The 17001-nt window shown below is 41.1% G+C and overlaps 1 protein-coding gene across 5 annotated transcripts in view; it reads left to right on the top strand.

Annotated features, from left to right (window-relative positions):
* The window catches only part of SBNO2 (strawberry notch homolog 2), a 79423-nt gene extending 66596 nt beyond the window's left edge, over positions 1 to 12827 (top strand). For all 5 annotated transcript variants that reach the window (XM_069962404.1, XM_069962402.1, XM_069962403.1 and 2 more), the window contains 6 exons: positions 6300 to 6394; positions 6548 to 6640; positions 6716 to 6847; positions 7466 to 7542; positions 8995 to 9185; positions 9287 to 12827. In XM_069962404.1, the coding sequence (XP_069818505.1) occupies positions 6300 to 6394; positions 6548 to 6640; positions 6716 to 6847; positions 7466 to 7542; positions 8995 to 9185; positions 9287 to 9711 (1013 nt within the window). In that variant the 3' untranslated portion in view covers positions 9712 to 12827. The remainder of the gene's footprint in view (positions 1 to 6299; positions 6395 to 6547; positions 6641 to 6715; positions 6848 to 7465; positions 7543 to 8994; positions 9186 to 9286) is intronic.
* The last annotated feature ends 4174 nt before the right edge of the window (positions 12828 to 17001 follow it).

The raw sequence follows: 17001 nt of genomic DNA, 5'->3' as shown, positions 1-17001 counted from the left end.
GTGGACGGATGAATCCAAGTTTGAGGTGTTTGGATCACAAAGAAGAACGTTTGTGAGACGCAGAACAAATGAAAAGATGCTGGAAGAATGCCCGACTCCATCTGTTCAGCATGGTGGAGGTAATGTGATGGTCTGGGGTTGCTCTGGTGCTGATAAGGTGGGAGATTTGTACAGGGTAAAAGGGATTCTGAATAAGGAAGGCTATCACTCAATTTTGCAACACCATGCCATACCCAGTGGACAGCGCTTGATTGGAGCCAATTTCATCCTACAACAGGACAATGACCCTAAACACACCTCCAAATTGTGCAAGAACTATTTACAGCAGAAGCAGGCAGCTGGTATTCTATCGGTAATGGAGTGGCCAGCGCAGTCACCAGATCTGAACCCCATTGAGCTGTTGTGGGAGCAGCTTGACCGTATGGTACGCCAGAAGTGCCCATTCAACCAATCCAACTTGTGGGAGCTGCTTCTAGAAGCGTGGGGTGCAATTTCTCCACCTCACCTCAACAGATTAATAGCTAGAATGCCAAAGGTGTGCAATGCTGTAATTGCTGCAAAAGGAGGATTCTTTAACGAAAGCAAAGTTTTATGTAAAAACAATGTTCTTTCAAATACAAATCATTATCTCTAACCTTGTCAATGTCTTGACTATTTTCTATTCATTTCACATGACCCCAAACTTTTGAACGGTAGTGTGTGTGTGTGTGTGTGTGTGTGTGTGTATAATTAATATATATATATATATATATATATATATATATATATATATATATATATATATATATATATATATATATCTCAGGGTGGATTTGTTTTAAATCAAACTGATTTAAATCACGATTTAAATCACGATTTAAATCACTAGTCCGGAAGGCTTGATTTAAATCAGTGATTTAAATCAAAGTTTCTACCTAAACTAGTTCTTGCTACTTTAACATGCAAGTAGATGAAGATTTTTAGAATCACTTTTTATATTACTTTTTTCTCCCCAGTTTAATGGGTTAATCATTCATATTTGGACACCACTGTTCTGTTGTACTTAGGAAGGAGAAAAATAATCCTGAACTTAATAACAATTTAAATGGATTTATTCAACTGAAACAATAACAACATTACAGCATACGTTATTTGCTTAAACAAACATCCATGTTAACTAATTTGGCTAAACAAAAAAAAAAAAAAAAAAATAGTCCAAACAATCAGAAACATATTGTCTAACTTCTTGGACTTGGTACTGAAGGGGATGATTCTGTATTCATAGGTTTGTAGAACAATAGGATTAAGGTCTTTTTCTCAACTCTGTTCATGTTGTAACATTTGAGAACATATACAGCCTTTATTCTACTGAGTTAAACAACTCAGCTTTATCTCATGATGGAAGAACCTTTGGATGGTAAAATATTTTCCTCAAAAAGCAGTTTATTGAAAAAAATCCGATTTAAATAAAAAAAATCCGATTTAAATCAAAAAAATCCGATTTTTTTGATTTTTTTAAAAAAATCATTGATTTTTATCCACCCTGATATATATATATATATATATATATATATATATATATATATATATATATATATATATATATATATATATAAATAATAATGGTTTAGGCTAGGTTCACCTCGTGTTCTTGCAATTTTTCATGCAAAAAGGAAAAAAAAAAGATGAAAAATGGATTTCAAAATTTGTGCTGCCATTTAAAACACAAATAAATAAACCTATATTGTCATGTGTGGCATTGTCAGATCTAGTAAAATATAACAATGTTCCCATGCAGTTAACTACGTTAATGAAAAAAGCAAAAAGTGATTGTTACATTATATACAATATAATTATATATAAATATATATTAACATTACATTAACATATATTAACATTATATATATTAACAGATATGTTACTATTAAAAACTATCATGGTGCAAAAAATGACACCCTAAACGGCCCTGTAGGTGGAAAAGTAAAGGTGCTATGGCCCTTCGCCCTTTCATGACCGAGGTCATTGGTGCCTGGATGTCCGGGTCAAATTAATGCAATGTTCCCCCCTGCCTTCTAAGAGACTTAGCACTTTTATTTTACCACCTACAGGACTTGTTGGGTGTCATTTGTTGAGCCATGATTTTTATAGGTGGTATATTTGGTGTAAGAAATAAATTTTGATTTATTTGTTATATATATATATTTAAAAAAAAAAATCAGCTTATTTAATTTGTCTATAGACCCCTTGCTACAGCATCTTACTCGCAATACGCCATATCAGGGTTTAAACATCGGCACCTCCTGTCTTAAATTGTCAGCCTTCGCAGATGATATACTGCTCTTTATTTCTGATCCTCACACATCTCTAGACAATATACTCTCTGATATTCACTCCTATGGTTCACTCTCTGGTTTTATAATCGACACTAATAAATCTGAAGCCCTTATGCTAAAGGGACCAGCAAGGCCCTCCTGGGCATCTAACACCACGGTGCTCCCTTATCTAGGAGTGTCAATTACCAGACACCCGTCCCAACTGTACAAATACAATATAATTCCTTTTTTAGAAATATTTAGAATCCCAACTGAGCGCCTGGACACACTTTACCCTCTCCTTTCTGGGGAGAGCAAATCTCTTAAAATTAGTGATATTCCCAAACTGCTCTATATATTCCAGTCCCTGCCACTGATACCCCGCCCCAAGGACATAAAATTCCTAAAGAATCTTTTCCGCAGATTTATCTGGAATAACCGTAGACCAAGAATAGGACTTCACATCTTACAACAACATAAATCAAATGGAGGAATTAACTTTCCCGATCTCTCTATAGTCTGGTGACACAGCTATGGGTGGTGGGTGACTGGATAACTGGCTCTTCAGTATATACAGATACTGATGTACAGATATACAGATGACCAACAGTTCACGCCAAACATATCTCTAGTCAACCTCTTATACCTCCCCCACTCTATACTACCCCTAGATGTCAAACGTAACCCCCTTCTGCACACCACTTGGAAAGCCTGGACTAAAAGTAGGCGTATACTCTTCTTAAGCCCTCATTACTCCCTATTATTGACACTAACGCATAACCCTACCTTCCAAAATGGCACCTCCTTGCATATATTCTATAGATGGCATGCAAACGGGATATCACGTCTGGCACATCTAGTAGACAAGGCCCAGAAACGACCACACTCCTTCAATGAGCTCCGCCTGCGCAACGAGATTGTGGGTCCCCATCCCTTCTATTATCTCCAAAGTTATAGTTACATTGTTAAGGTGGTTTGAAACATGTCTGGTGTTGACTGGGATGACCCTTTCCTGGCTTTGACACCTTCCAAGCAATTAAACCCTAAGCAAATAGAAACCTATTATGTGTGGCTGACCCGCAAATATGATTACTCCACCACCACCACCATAGGAATATCATTCTGGACCATAGTGATAGATGACCTCACGGTGGACGATATCTTAAAAGCCTTATGCACTGCAGCAAAATACTTACCTTCTGCCTTCTATTGGGAAATGGATTATAAAATTACCCATAGAGCCTATGTTCTCCCCATAGGGGATTCCTTATTGGAAACACAACAGACCACTCCTGCCTGAAGTGCAAGGCCCCACACGCTGACCTCTTTCATGGTTTATGGGCATGCCCATCTATACAGGCTTTTTGGAAGGTGGTTGTTACATTTGTCACCACCTGTCTTGGACTTCCCTACTCCCTCACTCCCCTTTGGTGTATATTCGGCATTACTACAGAAGAACCCCCAATACGATCGGCCAACGACAAACAATTGCTATTTTATGTCTCTGCTGCAGCAAGGAAGTCCATTCTCCATTGCTGAATAGAACCCTCTCCACTGACAAGAAGGCTCCTTCTTGAGAAACTAGTTCATCTCTTCCGTATGGACTGGGTACAGGCCTCTTTACTCAAAGAAAAGAAGGTCCAACATTTCTACCTTACATGGTCTAAATTCCTCCCTCTCATCCCACTGCATGTAAGAGACAGACTGAAGCAATGCTTCCGCAATACAACATGGTATTTAGAACAGAACATTAGTGGTAGAGACCCATTTGATTTTCATTGACATAAAGTCTCACTGCTGACCTCATCTCCTTCCCCGAGATGCTGCTCCTCCTCCTTTCCTCCGGGTGCCCAGAGCCACCCCCCACCCCCGCCCCCTGAGTTGTCATGTTAAATGATCCATTATAATATGCTTTTTATGGGAAAAAAATATGCTATCATATTTTTGTTTTATTTGTTGACACTATGTTCATTGGATCGTACTCCTATATTACCTTTGACGTTCCCCTTTCCTTTCTGTTCCCCTTCCCTTTTGATGCTGTTGAAAAATTTCAATAAAAACAGGGTTAAAAAAAAAAATCAGCAAATTTGGTGGGGTTTTTTTGGCTTTTCATTTACACTGTTCACTGTGCAGGAACAATATTGTTATATTTTAATAGATTGGATAATTCCACACAATACGATATGTAATATGTTGTTTTTTTTATATAATAATGGGAAAGTGGGTAATATAAATCTTTATTGGGGCATTTTTTATTCGGTATTGTTTTTTAAAACTCCTTTTTTTTTTTTTTTTTTTTTTTTTTATACACATTTTGTATTGCATATATAAGTCCCATAGGGGACTTCTAAATGCAATGCTCTGATTGCATATACTGATCAATGCTATGCAATAGCATAGCATTTATCAGTATTATCTGTGATCTGTACATAGTCTGCCTGAGAGCAGACTCTATCCACAGATCGCTGATCCAACAGGACGTAGGTAAGTTTCCCCCTGCTTGTCGGTACAAGTGATTGGGACTGCGGGGGTCACGATCAGTCAGTGACCAGTCTTTGTCTTGTCACTGACTAACTTGAATGCTACGATCGCAGTGTGTGATGGTGGCTGCCTGTAGAGAAAAAAGCAATAGAAAGCCAGAAAAATGGGGAGCGATACCGACTCTAAAGCATGGAATATTGCATATAATTCTACTCACTTCTCGGAGGGGAGATGGACCTATTCCCCCCCCGTCGCCCGGAACACTGATATCACTCCTTGATTTGGCTTCTCTGGAGAACAGTTTCCATACTCAGACCAGGGCTCTCTGCTGTAAATGCTGATATCACTCCTAGGTTTGACTTCTCTGGAGAACAGTTTCTATGCTTTAATACTCAGACCAGGGCTCTCTGCTGTGAAGTTGGTACACACCCAGTGCTCGGTGGAAGCCGACTCCCGTGTCAATCTTTTTTTTTTTTTTTTTTCCTTTTTAAGATATCCTCTTTATTTAACATAATCTTATATATATAAATCAAAGCTCCAAAATTCTTACCGTGTCAATCTTACTGAAGCCGTCTGTACCACACTTGGAATGATTACTGTGAGTTATATATAATAAAAAAAAGCTTTATACTGTCTAATGCGTGTCGAAACCTCAAATTCCTTCGTCAGGGACAATAATAAATCTACAACCACTATATACTTATACCAATATCCCAATAAGATATTGGTATAAGTATATGGTGGTTGTAGATGTATTATTGTCCCTGACGAAGGAATTTGAGGTTCCGACACGCGTTGGACAGTATTAGAGCATAGAAACTGTTCTCCAGAGAAGTCAAACCTAGGAGTGATATCAGCATTCACAGCAGAGAGCCCTGGTCTGAGTATGGAAACTGTTCTCCAGAGAAGCCAAACCAATGAGTGATATCATTGTTCTGGGCGACGGGGGGGTTTTAGGTCCATCTCCCCTCCGAGAAGTGAGTAGAATTACATGCAATATTCCATGCTTTAGAGTCGGTATTAAGGAAAAGAGATCGCTCCCCATTTTTCTAGCTTTCTATTGCTTTTTTCTCTACATATTCATACCGGAGACTGTTCCAAGGATCCGGAGGGTGTAGCGATCCCGACTGAACTGACTACAAGCTAATACTGGGCGTTGTACTGTAGTGAGTGGTAGAGGTTCGCCACTCACCAAGTGTAAATGTCTTAGTTTTGGTTTTTAAGTGTATCCAGAATTTTTTCCTGACAGAGACTTGCCGCTCCCAAAGTATTTTTTTCTGTTTTATCATGGTGGCTGCCTGTCATTCCTGGGTCTGGGGACAGTAATATGTACAGGGCAAGTCGCATTGAAACAGCCCTGCGCACATTAAACCCCCTTCACAATCAGGAATGTTTATTTATGTTCTTGCTGCACAGGGTATGTAAAAAATGAAAATGCAAAATTAAAATAAGCCTGATCCTTAAGGGGTTAATACATGTGAATATTAATTTTACTAATTGTTTTTCCTTCACATTTCAATGCCCCAGATCTAGCTCCTGGAGTGGACGAGATATATCAGGAAAGTAAGCAAACTTACTTGACTCCAGGGCATCCTCAGGATGGACAAGTGGTATTTTATAAGGTAATGAATTTGGCACTGTGAAGTTTTTGTTCCCTTTGATCTTTTGTCCATGATATCTCCCTTATTTGCCTTTCTTAACATGTTTTCTTTACTGCATTAAAAGACCATTGAATGCCATACTGACCCTGTGATTTCAACTTTTTAATTTAACAGATCAGTGTGGATCGTGGTATGAGTTGGGAAATGGCTCTGGAAAAATCTGAGCATCTTCAAGGTCTAAATGAAGGCTTCTACCGTTCATATAAGGTGTGTGGATGTGTGTAGAATTTTCAGACTGTGACTACTTTAAGCTAGGATTTATTTATACCTTTTTATCTCCAGGTACGAGGCGACATGTACTCAGCAGTCTTGGCTGAACATAAACAAGGGAAGTATTATAACCTGTACAAACCCAACATTGGCAAACAAAGCCAACCAGAAACGCTGGATAGCTTGCTGAGCAAGTATTATAAGGTATGTAATTCATTACAGATATTACTGTATTTTTGCAACCCTACAACTAGAAGAACTGTATGAAAAAACATTTCTCAAAACACGTCAACACAATTTCAGGTGTTTCTGTACCCCAGTAGTATCACAGTATGTAATTAACCTGATAAAATTGTGGCAACACGTTCTAATTTTATTTCTGTCAACGTTCTATCTTGTACATTGTAAACAGTACATTTCAACTACCATGTCCTACACAACATTAGAAACTGTTTAGTACATACTGGCCATCTCTTAAACAGTATTTCTTTTACCTATATATTGTTAAAATTGTTTAATAAAGATCAACTATTAGCTTTCCTGACTTTTTTCCTTTTCTAGAGGGGTTGCAAAAAATAGTAGTGATGGGATTATGAAAACAACTGACTTATTCTACACGTTTTCCAAACCACCCATAGAATTAAATCGAACTCCCAAAGCGGCAAATTATCTGGGTTTAGTTAATAAAAAAAAATAAGAAAAAACTTAGATAAAACTTGATGGTGGGCTTAATGCCAGGGTGTTTTCAGGGTCTGCTATTAACCTGTCATAAAGTTTTTCTCCAGCAATGCAACTGATGATTGACTGATTTATATCTTACAGGTATCTGCAGAGGAGGCTCAGCAGCACTGGGAACGTCAATATGAATTCTCTTTAACAAACTGCTCCCATACCATGTGGTAAGATAAATTCCATGTTTATTTAGCTCCTCCTAGACTCTTAAAGGGGTACTCCGGGCTATTTTTTAGTGTATGGCCGGGGAGTGGGTGGACGCCATCAGTCACTTACCTCCTCAGTGCCAGCGTTGGGTCCCGGATCGCACCGCCCTGTGTTCTCCTGTCCCGCTGCCGTTTCGTCGTCTGAGCTGCAGCTTGAGACGTGACGTCTCAAGGCAACTCAGCCATTCAGCTGCCGAGGCAGGACCCTGCTATGACCGCTGAATGGCTGAGCGGCCTTGAGACGTCACGTCTCAAGCTGCAGCTCAGACCAGGAAGCGGCAGTGGGACGGAAAAGCGGAGTGGCGCGATCCGGGACCCGGCACTGGAACCAGGGACGTAAGTGAATGATGGCGTCCATATCCACCCCCTCCCCGGCAATACACTAAAAATAGCCCTAGCCCGGAGTACCCCTTTAAGTCTGAAGAGAGGAGAAAGAGAAGTCTGGCAAAAAAATTGTTGCCCCCCCAAAAGTTAAACAAATCACCAAAATACACTTATTCCAGGAAATGCTTATAAAGTGATTTTTTTCCCTGCACTTACTACTGCATCAAGGCTTCACTTCCTGGATAACATGGTGATGTCACGACCCGACTCCCAGAGCTGTGCGGGCTGTGGCTGCTGGAGAGGATGATGGCAGGGGGATGCTCAGTGTCCCTTTCAGTGCCCTGTGTCCCTCAGTGTCCCCCTGCCATCATCCTCTCCAGCAGCCACAGCAGCACAGCTATGGAAGTCTGGTCGTGACATCACCATGGTATCCAGGAAGTGATTGCAGTAGTAAGTGCAGGGAAAAAAACTCTTTGTAAGCATTTCCCTTAATAAGTGTATATTGGTGACTTGTATAACTTTTTGGGGGAAATAGAATACTTTAATAAAAATTTTCACCTGACTTTTACTTTATAGGAGAAGTCCCGTGAAAATAAAAAACAGTAGAGGGGGGGGGGGGGGGGCAATAATAAACATAGTATTTTTACTTGTCCCTGTCCAGGTTCTGTGGACGGCCGCTAGCCCCCTGTAGCTCTTCCAGTAGTAACGTCACGTACCCGGGTGATTGATTGCCTGTTCAGCCAATCAGTAACTGAGTGGGCAATTGCTCAGCCGCGCCGTGACATTGCAGCTGAAAGAGCTGGGTATGTGACGTATCCAGATTCTAACCTGAAAAAAAAACATCTGGCTGCCTTCACAGTGAAGCAGCATTAGAGGCACAAGGATGTTTTGTATGTATAAAATTCTGGTTTTGAAAGAGAAACGAATGAAGTGTTAACAAATAGTTTTTACAAATATAAAAAAGTCAGCTGCAGATTCAGGTTTTAAACTACGCATTATACATTTTACCTATTGCAGTTGCTGGCCCTCTGGAAAATAACTTTCAGTTTGATATCAATGTTAGTGACTCACATTTTAATTTTTTTTAAGGAATGGGAATTGTAAAACTGTACATCAAGGAAAGGAGTGCATACAAGGTCTACGTCTTCGACATTACTACATGTTGTGTGGATCGCTGCTCAGAGTCTGGAGTCGCATGGCATCTGTGATTTCTGACATTACAAGCAGTAGCTACCTACAAATTGTGCGTTTAAAAACCAAGGATAAACACAAGCAAGTGGGTAAGTAGCTGACATCGAAAGCCTACCATACATCCCATCCGTTATAGTAACTGCTGTAACTTTACAATTGTATGAATGTGTGTGTGTCCCCTACTTTACAGGCATAAAAATTCCGGAGGTGTGTGTGTATAAAGTACAAGAGGAACTCAAGCAGATGGATCTAAGTGTAAAACGCAAACATGAGGAGTCTCGTCAGAATGCCCAACGTCAGTCTTTGCCTCCTGTACCTTCTGTACCCCTTTCTTTGGACTTTTCTTTACCTCTTTTTCAGTCATCCTCCTTTTTAGACCCAGACATTTTGGACTTGACCTACAGTCCACCACCAACCACACAGGAACAGCATGGGTATCCTTTCTCTGAAACTCTTGGGAGTATTCTTTCAAATGACATTGTTCTCAGTGAATCTGTTAATGTCAAAGAGATCATCGAGGAGATGCTACAAAAAGCAAAAGAGCCATCGTCTGCAGATCGCCAGAGTGTCATCCAGTATGGGGGAGAACAACCCAACTTCTGGGGTACAGGCTGACAACTAAAGGTTGCCCAGTGGTGTCAGACCAGCAGCTCTGCTTCCCAGCATGGTTTGTTGGAGAAGCCATGATAGCAGAGTTTGGACTTTACCAACTGGCTTCATTACAAAACTTTTTCAGAAATATGACAACCTACCGGAAGTCTCATAGGCCAAAGCAAAGTAGTACACAATTCTTCATTTTCAGAGGACCAAGTGTCATGCAGATGCTTCTTTTGACATCTCAATTTAGTAACTAACATGTTTCCATTCTTTTTCTAACTGGCTGATGCATCAGGTGCTGTAAACTGCAGTCTGTCCCTATTTTGTGGGACAAGTAATGTGTAGAATTCACACCGGGAGCGCAACAACACTGTGTGTTTCTGTGCTCACATGTTTCGCTGGCTTAGGGTAGGCTTTGGAATTCATGTTCCCAGTGTACATAGGTTCTTCTGTGTTCATGAGCTGTCTTCTCACGGCGCACAGCACTTTATCGTCTCCTCTGCCGAGCTTCATACACTGCTGGCTAAACAGGCCTTTTGCAGAGCAATAGCATGTGTGATCAGTATAATGCATATGTGGAGAAAGGGTGGGAGAAGACTGATCTTTTAATTGTTATTTTAACCCTTGCTAATCTTTGCACTATTTGCTGCCCCACAACCACCTCTCTCTGGTTAGATGGGGCCTGGGTGTCTGCTCAGGGTATGTTTGTATATAAATATTTATATCCATATCTGTATGTCTCAGGCTGGGTACCGTTTGCCCAACAGAGGCAGACACTGTTAAGTTTTATGCCAAAGACATTTATTTTTTTTTACCACATATTTAAGTTTATCACTTTGGAACTTTGGTGTTTTCCCAGTTCCCTTTTTAGTGTGTGAACTTCTGCTTTTGGCCATTCCACCAGAAATGTAAAAAGGGACAGCTGCAGCACTTCAAGTCAATAGCAGTACAATACACAATATAGACAATGCTAACAGAATGACACCTAATAACGGCCAGATGCATATAATACACACATCTTACCTCTGTTGCTTACAAGAAATAATAACCTCCCTGTCATCCCTGTTTTTTTGTTTTTTTTCACAGCATGTCCTCCCTTGTGTTTGTTGGGGGATCCCGCTAGGAATAATAGATAAAGCCAACTTGTTTTGGTGAAATTATAAAATTGTAGTCAGCTACTCCTTGTAGTTTTGCTAGTCATGTCACTATTTAGTTTTCTTTTACGTTGCAATTGAACATTAAGTTATTGAATGTATTGGTAAATATGTTGAGGCTGGGGACAAATACTTAGCCTGCACTATAGTTAAATCATTACATTTCTTTCATAGAGGGATGAACAAAATAGTTTCTTTATACAAACAAAATAGTTAAAATGAATTCTATCCTTGCCTTTTATTTGCCATTAATGGCTCGCATTTCACAACCCCAGTGGGGATGCATCAGCAGGTGCTGTGTATGCTGACATTTTTGACACGCTGCCTTCTCCCATGACCTTGAATATGTTTCCTTTAAATAATAAATTCTGCTCTTCCCCTTTCTGAATAACCCACTATCCAGTTAACTTACTATGCTCCTGGCATGCATTTTTGTTACCCTTGCATCGGGCAGAGGGCTTCTATTAACTTGTTGCACCTCTTGATCCTGACACCTACATGTCAGCCAAAGGTTAAAGCAGTGGAAGAAAGCATTACCATATTGTAACTACCACTAAAGCAAACATTATACTGGTCTGCCATAACATTAAACCAGCTGCCTATTATTATGTAGGCCCTTGTGCCACAAGAAAAGCACTGACTCATTGGGGCCTGGACTTAAAGGGGAACTCCAGGTAGAGGTTTAAAAAAACTTCTGCAGAAGCATATAGCATTACATACCTATCTGTCCCAGTTTTGAAACTACCAAAAATCCATTTGTTTTTTTTTTTGGGGGGGGGGGGGGGTTGTTCTGTATTGTGTTTCTGTCCTTCCTGGTTGAGCAGTTCCCAGAATGCAATGCTTTCCCTCAGCTGATCATCACAGTGTTCCACCCATTACAGTCAGTAAAATTAGTGCTGCAGCTGCTTCTGGCTAGTGAGAGATGGTGAATCACTCAGGGGATTGGGGGATCCAGCCAAGCCTCCTGTGACATCACACTCTGCCTCCTGTCTGCATCATCAGCAAACACACATAATGTGAGACAGAAGCATGGAATATTTGTCTCCTAAGGTGGGAGAGCAGAAGGAACAGTGACAGAGACAATGTGAATTGGCACAGAGGCCATTTTCTTCACTTCCTAGATTTCTATCAGGAAGTGATGGCAGAAGCGTACAGATATGGTCATACAATATATAGGCACATCTATATAACTTTTAATGGAAAACAAGTTTTTCTTATCCGGAGTTCCCCTTTAACAAGACCTCTAAGGTTATGTTCCCACTCAGTTTTGGGCTTTAAAAAAAGTCTCGAAGGGAAAACATCCCTTAGTTCCCATCTTTTACTTTTATCTTAAAGGGAAGCAGCAGGTTAGGGCATCCTAATAGAGGACCGTACACAGAGGCACATGCTTCTTTTTAAAATGCCACTCTGGTCTGCAGCAGCTGTAACTGCATAAGGGTGGCTTATGTATTCATTAGAGGGCATTAAAAGAGCAGGTGGGTGGCTGTATCGGTGCCCCGAGGGGTAAAGGGTCATGGCTAGTGTTAAGAGCAACCTTGTTTGCGTATTAAGAAAACATAATGCCACACCGTAGTGCCATATTAAAGGTAGCATTGTGCCTGTATTATGTATAGTCCTGTATTAGGTTTGAACTTGACAAAAAAAAATTTTTGCCGCAAAATAGAAAAAAGGCACAAAGATTTCTCAGCCTTTTTTTTTGTTTGTACAATAGCTCAAAATACAGCCAAAACTTTTTTCAGCAATGTGTGGTACAGGAGCTCATCTAGCAAATCAGTCTTGATGGACCTACCTTTGTTATCCACTGCATATCTGAACCAATTGTCTATCAGTCTAAATATTTTGGTTCCTTATGCTTTTTTTTCTGCTTCTAACACAGTAAGGGTGGGTTCACACTACGGAATTCTCGCGGATAAACTCCGTGGAATTCCGTCGGCTGTCCGCGCGCCTTTCCGCCGACTCCATAGACACCATTCTATGGGCCGGCGCATTCCACTATCCGCCGAAAGAAGTGACATGTCACTTCTTTCGGCGGTTAGCGGAATACGCCGGCCCATAGATTGGTCTATGGAGCCGGCGGACAGCCGACGGAATTCTGCGGAGTTTATCCGCGAAAATTCTGTAGTGTGAACCCACCCTAACTCCAGAAACTGACTGTTCATTTGCCCATTTGTCCCCTGGGCAGGTGCTATTATTGTGAGAAAGCAGTTTTAATGGTATGGCTGATCAATGTATATGCAGTGTCTCTTAACCAGTGCCTTGCTATGTACACCAAATAGTGTGCACCACAGCTCTACTGCTTCACCTCCTTATTTTAAGTATCTTTATGTTCATTAAATGCCGAATTGTATCTCAGGTATTTATTCCCCTGTTACCTGTCCGGGAGGGGTTCTGCAAAACATTTCTCTGGAAGTTTTAAAGCATGCCTCTGTGGCAGTAAAAGGGGCTAGGAGCAGCTGCTGCCCCGTGCATCCTGTCACATTATCTTTGTGTACCCAGTGAGATCACTTTAGTGCCTGTGATCTATCACATTTTACATTTAAGTTATTATGACTCGTGTGTTCTACTGATTGTGTCCTGACACACACACAAGTCTTCTACGCATATTTATAAGTCTGTAATATATATATATGTATACAGTTTTAATTAGAATATGTGCCTTCAACTAATTCCTACATTTTCTATTTGTAACTGAAGGCTGGATGCAGCGACTCAGTAAAAGTTCCAATGTCAATGCAAATCTTTGAGTCTATCTTTAATTTAAAGTGTTTTTGTGTTATAAGAATGGTGTACTACTGCTTAAACATGCACTGTCATTTCCAAAAACTTAGCGCATTATTTCCGTGTCACCTAATTAAGACATCAACCAATAACATTTTTTGATATGTCCATAGAACATGTCAAAAGCTCTACAGAATGGCAGATGTGCTTTTAAATTTGGTTCTCTTCTAGTTTTGTTTTATAGGAACACAAAGTTTGAAAAATATTGTCCCTCCCGACAGCCAACCAAGCTAGCAGCACTCTTGCAGTGACAAAGGCCCTGCCTCCTTGACACTGTTCATGGCCCGAATAAAGGCCATTTTTTAATGGGAAAAAAATGCTTTTATTGATCTCTATCCAGCAGTGACAGCAGCTCAGTAGATGGTCAGTTTGTCACTCTAAGGGTACAAACCCACTTGACGTATTTGCTGCGTGAATCAGTCTTAAAAATAAGCAGGCAAAACGCAGGTTGGCTTTATACAATTGTTCTGCGTTAAAATACGCAATTGCGTATTTTTGAAGCGTGAAGCTTGTTAGCAAAGCATCAGTTGTTAACAACCTGTGCGAAAAACGCATGTAGCTTCACGCTTCAAAAATACGCAATTGCGTATTTTAACGCAGAACAATTGTATAAAGCCAACCTGCGTTTTGCCTGCTTATTTTTAAGACTGATTCACGCAGCAAATACGTCAAGTGGGTTTGTACCCTTAGGCTGGGTTCACACTATGTATATTTGAGGCTGTATTTGGTCCTCATGTCAGGTCCTCATAGCAACCAAAACCAGGAGTGGATTGAAAACACAGAAAGGATCTGTTCACACAATGTTGAAATTGAGTGGATGGCCGCCATATAACAGTAAATAACGGCCATTATTTCAATACCACAGCCGTTGTTTTAAAATAACAGCAAATATTTGCCATTAAATGATGGCCATCCACTCAATTACAACATTATGTGAACAGAGCCTTTCTGTGTTTTCAATCCACTCCTGGTTTTGGTTGCTATACAGCCTCACAAATACAGCCTCAAATATACATAGTGTGAACCCAGCCTTAGGCTGCATTCTCATGTTCTGTGTTCCTAACTGAACACGGCCGTGGAATGTCTGTAACGGACTCTTCCCCTGATAAGTCTAAATTTAGATGTTGACCCCTCTCTATGGAGAAACGTCAAAAACCCAGGTACAGGATGGTTTTTAAATATATCTAGAGTTGTAACCTGCAGTATTACCAACTCGTCACTTATAAATCCCGGACACAGATAAGACAATGTATCATGATTATAAGCTTGGATAAAATGGCCCAAGTTTTATTATGGTAATCACATTTTATAGACAGATAAAATATAGGGTGTTAACAAATGCTAATAAGGCATAGATGAGGCGGTGCTAGTGATTTAGATATTCAGTCATGCGCAATAGCATCTATATTAGTATTCATTATTATTATTCAAAAATGTCAAAAAGGGTAGAACAATACATTCTGTGCAAAGATACTTTTTCATGAATCCAAGAGCACAATGTATTTGTTTTCCATAAATTGTTTATAGATAAGAATCTCTGGGTCCATGGGTATTATGCCTACAAATGATAACTTTCCAGGAGCTGTTCTAAGTGACGTGCTTCCAGCATTCCTCTTCTTCATCCAGAACATCTCTCTGTCACCCTCTGATCACTCTCTGATCATCTCCTCATTCAGAGGGCAGTCTATATAGGTGTAGTCATATAGGTATGGTGCAAGTAGGTAAAATCCCAATACCTGGCCTTATCACCCCGCCCGGGCAGCATCTGTAATTATGTTGGGAGCAGGGGAACTGTACAGATGTAAGCCGCGCTGGAGTGAAGATCTGTACAGTTCCCCCGCTCTCGGCATCTAATTACAGAGGCAGCCCAGGCGGGGGAGAGTCTGTGGGGATGCAGCCTTAGGGATTCTTTCTGGACTCTGCTTTACAGAAACACTATATTAAGAGATTCTGACAGCAATTAAATTGAAACCTTGGAACTAGTACTTGGTGCAGACTTCAGGGGATGTAATAACAACTGCTAATGTATTTCCTGTAGAGCAGATGGATAACAGATGCTCCTACTTAAAGGGGTATTCCCCCCAAGCGCTAAAAAATGAAATGCTCCCAAACCTAGCTGGTCTCACTTACCAAGTCTCCCTGAGTATTTTGAGCCGTCACCCATCTTTCTAGCTGCTGACGTTCCTGGTTCAAAAGTTTTTCTAGAAGACCTGTTTATGTCCAAGATGGTGCCGGCCAGGAAACTACATTTCCCATCATGCAGTTCTTCTCCCTTAGCTTTCTTTCCTGCCAACTGCTCCTCATTACTACATTGCATGAGGGAAGGGGGGCTAGGTGTCATTGCCATAGAGCAGTCAGAGAGGGAGACTGATGTGCAGCACTGCCTGGTCAGGTCTCTCTGACAGCTGACACCCTTCCCAGTCCTGCTGCAGGATCACTGTCTGGCCTGTGTAGCCCCCTCCTCCACTGACCCATGCTTCTCACTGTGTCATTCTGGTCCCCTGCAGTCCTGTCCCTGACAGCTAACACTCACAGCTATCTGCAAATGACAGAGTCCGGGGCTTCACACACAGAGAGTGAGAGAGATAAAAGCATGGGGGCGGAGGGAGGGGGGAGAGCTGCCCAGAGCGGGCTACACGGTGAGCGAGAATGTTATCAGCATGGGGGGGAGAGCTGCCCAGACCAGGCTACACACATGGGGGGGAGGAGGGGAGAGAGCTGCTGGGGACGAGGGAGAAGGAAACTGATCAGCACGGACTGTGTATGCTGACAGAAAGAGACACACAGTGAGGAGGCTGAGGGAGGTGGAGCTAGAGTTCGGCAGCAGGGGCTGTCAGGTGTCCTCACTTCAGCCTATTGGAGGGAGGACACGTGACAGCCGACTCAGAGGGTGGGGGCCAGGAGAGGGAGCGTGTTGGGGTGGATTGGACTGAGCTCATTCTCTGCATGCAGGTGGGGTGAGGAGACAGGAAAAGCAGCAAAAGGACACAGAACACATAATAACCTGTATTAGCCAATATGTGAAGCTGTGATGGGCTTTTACATAGTGTCAAAAAGATTTTGGGGGGAATACCCCTTTAAAGAAGGTCTATTGATGATAAGATCTTCAAGCGACATACCTGCTGGTACATTCACTTTAAGACAGGTAGTATGGGAATAAGAATAGGAAATAGGGAAACCAGCCTCAAGCATGCAGTAATAGAAAAATAGTATTGGGGGGTATATTGTACTACCCACAGACTCCAGGAAATAAAGAATTCAGTTAACAAACTTTCTACTTCCCGACTTCCTCTCCTACAGCAGCAAATGAATGGGACGTATACAAAGCACTCACTCTGCTAAAAGATAAATTCAAGGAGTGCTTGTATCTTGTGGT

This window comes from Dendropsophus ebraccatus, chromosome 3, assembly GCF_027789765.1.
Source record: "Dendropsophus ebraccatus isolate aDenEbr1 chromosome 3, aDenEbr1.pat, whole genome shotgun sequence".
Taxonomy (NCBI): domain Eukaryota; kingdom Metazoa; phylum Chordata; class Amphibia; order Anura; family Hylidae; genus Dendropsophus; species Dendropsophus ebraccatus.
Note: the sequence above shows the minus strand (reverse complement) of the source record. Positions and strands in the feature narration are given on the sequence as shown.